A 7,500-nucleotide genomic window follows, 5' to 3' on the forward strand; every position below is an offset into this window, starting at 1 on the left:
CTATATTAGATCCAACATTAAAATACCTTTAAAGGAATTTTGTTCATCAGATTACCGTAATTAAATCAATTCATTTCTCCGAATTTGATATAAATGTTCTAATTTCTTTTACGGAAGAAAAAGGACAAAGTGTTTCCTTAATTTTCTCTCGTGTTCTCTTGGCCGCTGACTTTGTTCTTAAAGGTGAAAACATCTTCAGAATATTCCATTGATTTTAGAAGTGCGTGTGTGGGTGTGGGTGTGGGGGGGGGGGGTGAGTGGGGGTGTGTGGGTTTGGGTGGGTGTGGGTGTGTGAGGGTGTGGGTGTGTGGGGGGGAGGGTGTGGGGGGAGGGGTATGGGTGTGTGCGGGGGGGGAGGGGTATGGATGTGTGTGTGGGGGGGTGTATGTGTGTATGTGTGTGTGTGTGGGGGGGGTGTATGTGCGTATGCGTGTGTTGGGGGGGTGTATGTGTGTATGTGTGTGGGGGGGGTGTACGTATGTGTACGTGTGCGTGTGTGATTGTGTGCGTGTGTGTGTACGTATGTGTGCGTGTGACTTTTTTTTTATCGTGGTATTTCCTGCATTAACGACGAAATATCAACGAAATTCGCAAGAATATTTTGCGAATTCGTTCAGATGTTTGTTCTTACGTCAACGGGATTCACAATGCCAAGAGGTCGGCTTGATAGAGCACGTTAATCTTTATTGACATTATCGTTTACATCATTGTTCAAATCTGTAAGTAATTCGTTATCGCTTCACGTTAAATCTATATCTCTTTCTAATCGTTTCGTTACGTTTTAAGATTTTTTAAAAATACCCGATAGTAAAAAAAAATTAAGTATATACTTATATTTCAATTTCCATTTTTAATATCCAATTTTGAAAATAATTTGCATATACTTATATAACAATTTCTATTTTGAATATCCGATAGTGAAAAAAATAAGCATATACTTATATAACAATTTCTATTTTAGATATCCGATAGTGAAAAAATCAAGCATATACTTTTATAACAATTTCCATTTTGAACAGTATATAGTGCTAGATATGAACAGATAAATAAATTGAATACCAGATATAGTTTTTATCCGATAGTGAAAAGATTAAGAAAATGTTTACATAACAAATTGCATTTCTAACTATATATAAATAGACACAGATCAATCTAAAAAATAAATATATCAGATATATTAGTGCTTAACCTTCAATATTTTTTTATTTTTTTCCATTCACTTTTGAACTTTTGAACTTTTGAACATTGTCTGGATTTCCGTATAAGTATTAGGTAGATAAATGAACGTAAAATATTGTTTAATAAACAAATAACTATCATACTCACTCATTTATTACCAGTCCACAGTACACCATTACACCCCTCATAAGCTTAATTATTATTCATTATTACATTATCAGTTATCATTAATTATCATCAATCATTACATTACTCATGAGCTTAATTATCACTAATGACTACATTATTATCGTGAATTATCATTATTTATTGCATTACTCATGGGTTTAATCCGTCTTATTTGACCGGCTGAAAGAGGGGAGGTGTTCACGGCATCAATTCACTTTCATCTATCTACTTTTATCTATCTATCTATTTATCTATTATTTACTTTTATCTACTTATATATTTATATTTTATCTACTTATATATTTATCATTTATCTACTTATATATTTATAATTTATCTACTTATATATTTATAATTTATCTACTTATATATTTATCTTTTATCTACTTTTATATTTATATTTTTTTCTGCTTATATATCTATCTTTTATCTACTTATATATTTATCTTTTATCTACTTATATATCTTCTATCTACTTTTATCTATTTATCTATCTATCTTTTATCTACTTTTATCTACTTATCTATCTATCTTTTATCTATTTTTATCTACTTATCTATCTATCTTTTATCACTTTTATCTACTTATATATTTATGTTTTATCTACAATTATCTAATCTATCTTTTATCTACTTTTCTCTACTTATCTCCATCTCTCTCGCCGTTTCACTTCCTTTCAACTTTTATCCAGTTGTGCGTTTCTCTCTTATAGTGTCATTTAAGAGAGCGATTAAAAGATGTGGTTAAGAGAACTTCATTGAAGTGTGATGACGCGGAGGTGAAGTTGAGGTTGTTGTGAAGGCGAAGGTGGAAGGTGAGGTTGTAGTTGTAGTTGTAGTTGAAGTTGTAGTTAGATGTGAGGTTGTAGGTGAGGTTGTGGTTGTAGTTGAAGTAGTTAGATGTGAGGTTGTAGGTGTGGTTGTAGTTGTAGTTGAAGGTGAAGTTAGACGTGAAGTTGTAGGTGTAGTTGTGGTTGTAGTTGAAGTTGTAGTTAGATGTGAGGTTGTAGCTGTAGTTGTGGTTGTAGTTGTAGGTGTAGTTGTAGTTGTAGTTGAAGGTGAAGTTAGATGTGAGGTTGTGGGTGTGGTTGTGGTTGTAGTTGAAGTTATAGTTATAGTCGAAGTTGAAGGTGAAGTTGTAGTTAGATGTGTTGTGGGTGTAGTCGTGGTTGTAGTTGAAGTTGTAGTTATAGTCGTAGTTGAAGGTGAAGTTAAATGTGAAGTTGTAGGTATAGTCGTGGTTGTAATTGAAGTTGTAGTTATAGTCGTAGTTGAAGGTGAAGTTGTAGTTAGATGTGTTGTGGGTGTAGTCGCGGTTGTAGTTGAAAGTGAAGTTGTAGTTGAAGGTGAAGTTATAATTGAAAGTGAAGTTGTAGTTGAAGGTGAAGTTATAATTGAAAGTGAAGTTGTAGTTGAAGGTGAAGTTATAATTGAAAGTGAAGTTGTAGTTGGGTTTGAAGTTTTAGTCATAGTTGAAGTTGTAGTCGCAGTTGAAGTTATAGTTAAAGCTGAAGTTGTAGTTGCAGTTGATGTTATAGTCGAAGTTGATGGATGAAGTTTGAAGTTGTAGTTGATGTTATAGACGAATTTGATTGATGAAGTTGAGGATGAAGTTTGAAGTTGTAGTTGATGTTATAGTCGAAGTTATTTGATGAAGTTGAGGATGAAGTTTGAAGTTGATTCCACGCATGAGGTTGATTCCACGCATCGAGAAAGCAAAAGACAAACAAACAAACAGACACAACACGATTACCCAAATAACCACCCATTTCCCCGATGCCCAAGAAAAGATGTATATACACGAAGCCACAAGAAATAAATAAATAAAATAAAAAAAGAAGTGTACAAGATATTGGGAAAGTTCCAGAAGAAATTCCAAGAGGAAAAGAGAACATTTCTGTAGCCGAGAAAAAGAACGACAAGAAACGGAGAATTGAAAGTGGTCTATGAAGCCTCTTGCCGTTAAGCTGATTTTAAGATCATAATCAGTGGCTTTCCGGCCTTAAGCTCTAAGGCAATAGGACACGGAACGAGATCGATAAATTCCACTACATGAAAGGTCATGATAGAGAGATAGATAGATAGGTAGATAAATGGATGAATAGGTAAATAGAGTGATTGAGAGATGGATAGATAGATAGATAGAACGATAGGCAGATAGAGAAACAGATAGATAGAGCGATAGATAGATAGATAGAGCAATAGATAGATAGAAAGAGCGATAGATAGATAGATAGAGCGATAGATGGATAGATTGAGCGATAGATATATAGAGCGATAGATAGATAGAGCGATAGATAGATAGATAGAGCGATATATGGATAGATGAATGGATGAATAGATAAATAGAGTGATTGAGAGATAGATAAATAGATAGAGTGGTAGATAGATAAATAGGTAGATAGATAAATATATATAACGATAGATCGATACATACATATGACGAAAGATAGATAGATAGATGATTAGAAATATAGATAAACAGAAGGATCTATAGATTAATAGACAAATAGATAGATCAATAGACAGGAAGTAAAACCCAACGACGCCACTCCACTGCACGCAATTTTTAAGGTCCTTTTCCCGACAGCCGCTGCGACCGGTTTAGCCTCCTGCGCCGGTTTAGGTTCGGTTAATATCAGCGGAAAATGAAGGTTCACCCGGCACAGGCAGAAGCTCCGTTCCCTTGCTTTCGACACGAAGGGAAGTGAATGTCAATATTGAAGGACCGAAGTTAGCATTCTTGGCGGCCGTGGAGTGGAGGAGAAGGGGGGGGGGGGAAATGATAAAAAAAGAGAAAGTTTTTTTTTTGGGGGGGGGGAGGGGGGGGGTGATAGAGTCCTGAGAGAGGTGTGTTTGTGTGTGTGTGTGATTGGTTTTGTTTTGTTTTTTATTTTTAAGGGTGAGGAGAGATAAGGGATAAAGGGGAAGGAGGTTTAGGATTGGGGACGAAAGAAGGGGGGAAGGAAGGAGAGAAAGAGGGAAAGGTAAGTATCTGAACCTTGGGATCTTCAAAGTCTTCAAATGCGTTCGGGAAAAGAGAGAGTTGCGTTCACAGACGGAACTCGAAAGGCCAGTTAAAATGGACACACAGATTCAAGGCGCTGGAAAATGGAGGTTAGTTGAACTCCGACTTTCCCTTTTTTTTTCTTCCTTCATCTTTCCTTAACTCTTTTCTTTTTATTTCTCTTAAATCTCGCCAGGGACGTTAACCTCGGCTTCTACGACTCGGGGGAAAAGCCGTTCGGTTTTGCGAAAGCGGTTTAATTGGTGCGGCGTGGCTGGCTCCGACCGCAGCCGCCGGACAAAACATCCACGAGTTTGTCTGATGGTTCGTGTTCATTGTCCGGGTGTAAGAGATACAGATAGCGGCGGCTTCTGGATTATAAGAGATAGAAAGAAGATAGAAAGAAGAAGTAGGAGAAGAAGAAGAAGAGAGGGGGGGGTCACGTCTCCCCCCCCTCCCTATCGCTTCCCTCCCCTTCCTTTGGCCGCCCGAGACCCAGCTCCTCTTTGTTGGAAAAGGCGAGATTCTTTGTTAGGCGGCACTTTAGGCAGGCTGGGATAATGGTTTTATTCAGCCCTCAAAGTGATTTGCTCCATTTCGCCACCGAATAATTCATGGATAAATGGAGGCGCTCTGTCTGCAAACAACAGATGGGGCTAAATCTAATCATCCCTGCCGCTCTTGCCACGCCCCGCCCACGACAAGGGAGAGGGAGGAGTCTCGGCGCTCTCGGGGGTGCGATTGGCTCGCGGGAAGGGGGCGGAGTCGGCGGTGCCCGCGCGAGAGCTGAGTGGTCCGTGGGAATCGAGGGCGGGGAGATGCCAAGCGGACGGACGCTGTGATTGGCTCCCTCAGCTGACGCACAGCGGGAGGCCCGGAGTGGAGGGTTGTAAAAATGGTTTGGTTCGTACATTTGTCATCATTATTTATCAGCAAGGTCCTGGGTGAAGAGCAGCGCCCTGCCTTCCGCACTCTCACATACGCTTAGAGAGAAAACACGCTTGTTTGTGCCTTTTGGACAGTTAATTCCTAGAATCTGTGGAGGTGCTAGTGTTAGAGAGACTTGTGGTGAGCTCCCGTGGAACATGCCAGTGTGCGAAACAGACATGTCGGACGCCGTGTGTTTGTCGCCCGGGGCGGAGGTGGCCCACTACAGCGAGGACGAGGCCGACCCGTGCAGGGGCGCGCCCGACAGCGACGAGGACGACTCGCGGCCTCACCAGATCCCCGAGGACGCCGCCGACGACGCCGACAAGAAGAGCGGCGGCCCCGTCAAGCCTCCTTACTCGTACATCGCGCTCATCACCATGGCGATCCTGCAGGCGCCGAAGAAGCGCGTGACGCTGAGCGAGATCTGCGAGTTCATCATGAACCGGTTCCCGTACTACAAGGCCAAGTTCCCCGCGTGGCAGAACTCGATCCGCCACAACCTGTCGCTCAACGACTGCTTCGTCAAGGTGCCCCGCGAGCCCGGCAACCCCGGCAAGGGCAACTACTGGACGCTCGACCCCGGCGCCATCGACATGTTCGACAACGGCTCCTTCCTGCGGCGCCGCAAGCGCTACAAGCGCCAGCACCCGGACTTCCTCAACGACCCGCACATGTTCTCGCTGCTGGCCACGGGCATGGTGGACCCCTACCACCTGCAGCAGCACCACCACATGCAGCAGCAGCAGCAGCAGGCGGCCGCCACCGCTGCCCTGCTGGCGCCGCACCCCGCCATGCTGCACCGCCCGATGCCCGTCGCGCACCACCCCTACATGCCGCCCGCGCACCTGCACCCTCACGCCCACCACCACCACGCCCTCGCGCAGCAGGCGGACTTCCTGCGGCAGTTCCGCGGCTCCCTCGGCCCCGCCGTGCAGCAGATCGCCTCCCTCGGGGGGCCCGGCCTTCAGCAGGCCAGCGCCCTCAGCCCCAGTGCCCAGCAGGTCGCCGCCCTCGCCAGCCCGCCCGCGCAGCAGCACCCGATGAGCGCCCGCCGCAGCCCGCCGGCGCCCGGCCCCGTCGTGGCGCCCTTGGCCCTCAAGCCCGCCCTGGCCGGCTCGCCCTCGCCGCCCCTCACGCGCCCCGCCGCCCGCGCCGCCTTCACCATCGACGCCATCATGGGCCGCGACAAGGCCTGCACGCCCCCGCCGCCCGCCTCCGCCTCGCCGCCTGCCTCCAGCGCCTCGCCGCCCATGTGCCGCCCGCAGACCCTGCCTCCGGCGCTGCCCTTGGCGGCCGTCAACCCCGAGCCCTTCTCCAGGCTGCTCATGGCGCCCTTCCTCGCCCACAACCTCTCACGCCCATTCCCGCACGCACTGCCGCCCGCGACCTCCCTCGCACCGACGTCCATATCACGGTGAGGACGCCCGCGCACGCCGCCCGCGTCTCGCAGGCGGTGTCATGTCACCCTCGCCCTCGCGCCCATCCAGTCCCCGCCCGCAACCCGTGGGCGAAGCGGTATTACAAGCACCACGCCCATCACCGCCCACCAAACATTCCTCTTGTCCACGTGTGTAAAACTCAGTCATATAACTCTAAGTCTCTTCTATGTATATAATGTACAGATCATATTGTATAGATATTGTAAATTATTATCAATATTATTATTATTATTATTATTATCATTATCATCACTACCATCTTTATTATCACCACTGTATGTTTTTTATAGCCATTGCTATTATATTTGATTAAAATTGATAATTCCTAACAAATTCTTTCCTTCACCCTGGAAACATACATTTCCTACCAGCAATATATTCAAAATCAAAAATGCAAATTTAAAGAAAACACCAATTAATTAAAAAAGACCTAATATCATTTAAAAGATAGATAAAACCAATTACAAAAGACCTAATATCAATTAAAAGATAGATAAGAATTATTAAAAGAGAATATATTCTTCATATGAATGAGAAACGCCAATCTATAATTATTCTTATATTTGCATATCTAAAACACTATAAATTTATCACACAGTTTCGTATGAATAATAAATTATGATAAGTTTCATATAAATAAAAATCTATTTGCAGATATCTCCCAACTTCAAGAAGTACAAATTCCTATTTAACACCAATAATATAATGCACAAATAACTAATAATAAAAAAATACCTTTACACATATTCTTCTAAACAAACTCCTCAAGATACCAGAG

The 7,500-nt window shown here is 43.5% G+C and overlaps 2 protein-coding genes across 2 annotated transcripts in view; both read left to right on the plus strand.

Annotated features, from left to right (window-relative positions):
* Positions 1-2,901, plus strand: part of LOC113816352 (uncharacterized) — a 12,212-nt gene extending 9,311 nt beyond the window's left edge. The window contains exon 2 of the mRNA XM_070127605.1: positions 2,126-2,901. Coding sequence (XP_069983706.1) covers positions 2,126-2,901 — 776 coding nt within the window. The remainder of the gene's footprint in view (positions 1-2,125) is intronic.
* Positions 2,902-5,285: 2,384 nt separating this feature from the next.
* On the plus strand, positions 5,286-7,044 carry LOC113816248 (forkhead box protein D1). The gene has a single exon (XM_027368291.2). It carries the CDS (start codon positions 5,439-5,441, stop codon positions 6,699-6,701), a length of 1,263 nt encoding a protein of 420 aa, XP_027224092.2. The 5' UTR covers positions 5,286-5,438; the 3' UTR covers positions 6,702-7,044.
* Positions 7,045-7,500: the final 456 nt, after the last annotated feature.

Source organism: Penaeus vannamei, chromosome 12 (genome assembly GCF_042767895.1).
Source record: "Penaeus vannamei isolate JL-2024 chromosome 12, ASM4276789v1, whole genome shotgun sequence".
Classification (NCBI taxonomy): Eukaryota; Metazoa; Arthropoda; class Malacostraca; order Decapoda; family Penaeidae; genus Penaeus; species Penaeus vannamei.

Excerpts from the sequence above, each read along its gene's own strand:
- LOC113816248 (XM_027368291.2), top strand. The coding sequence starts at position 5,439 with ATGCCAGTGTGCGAAACAGACATGTCGGACGCCGTGTGTTTGTCGCCC.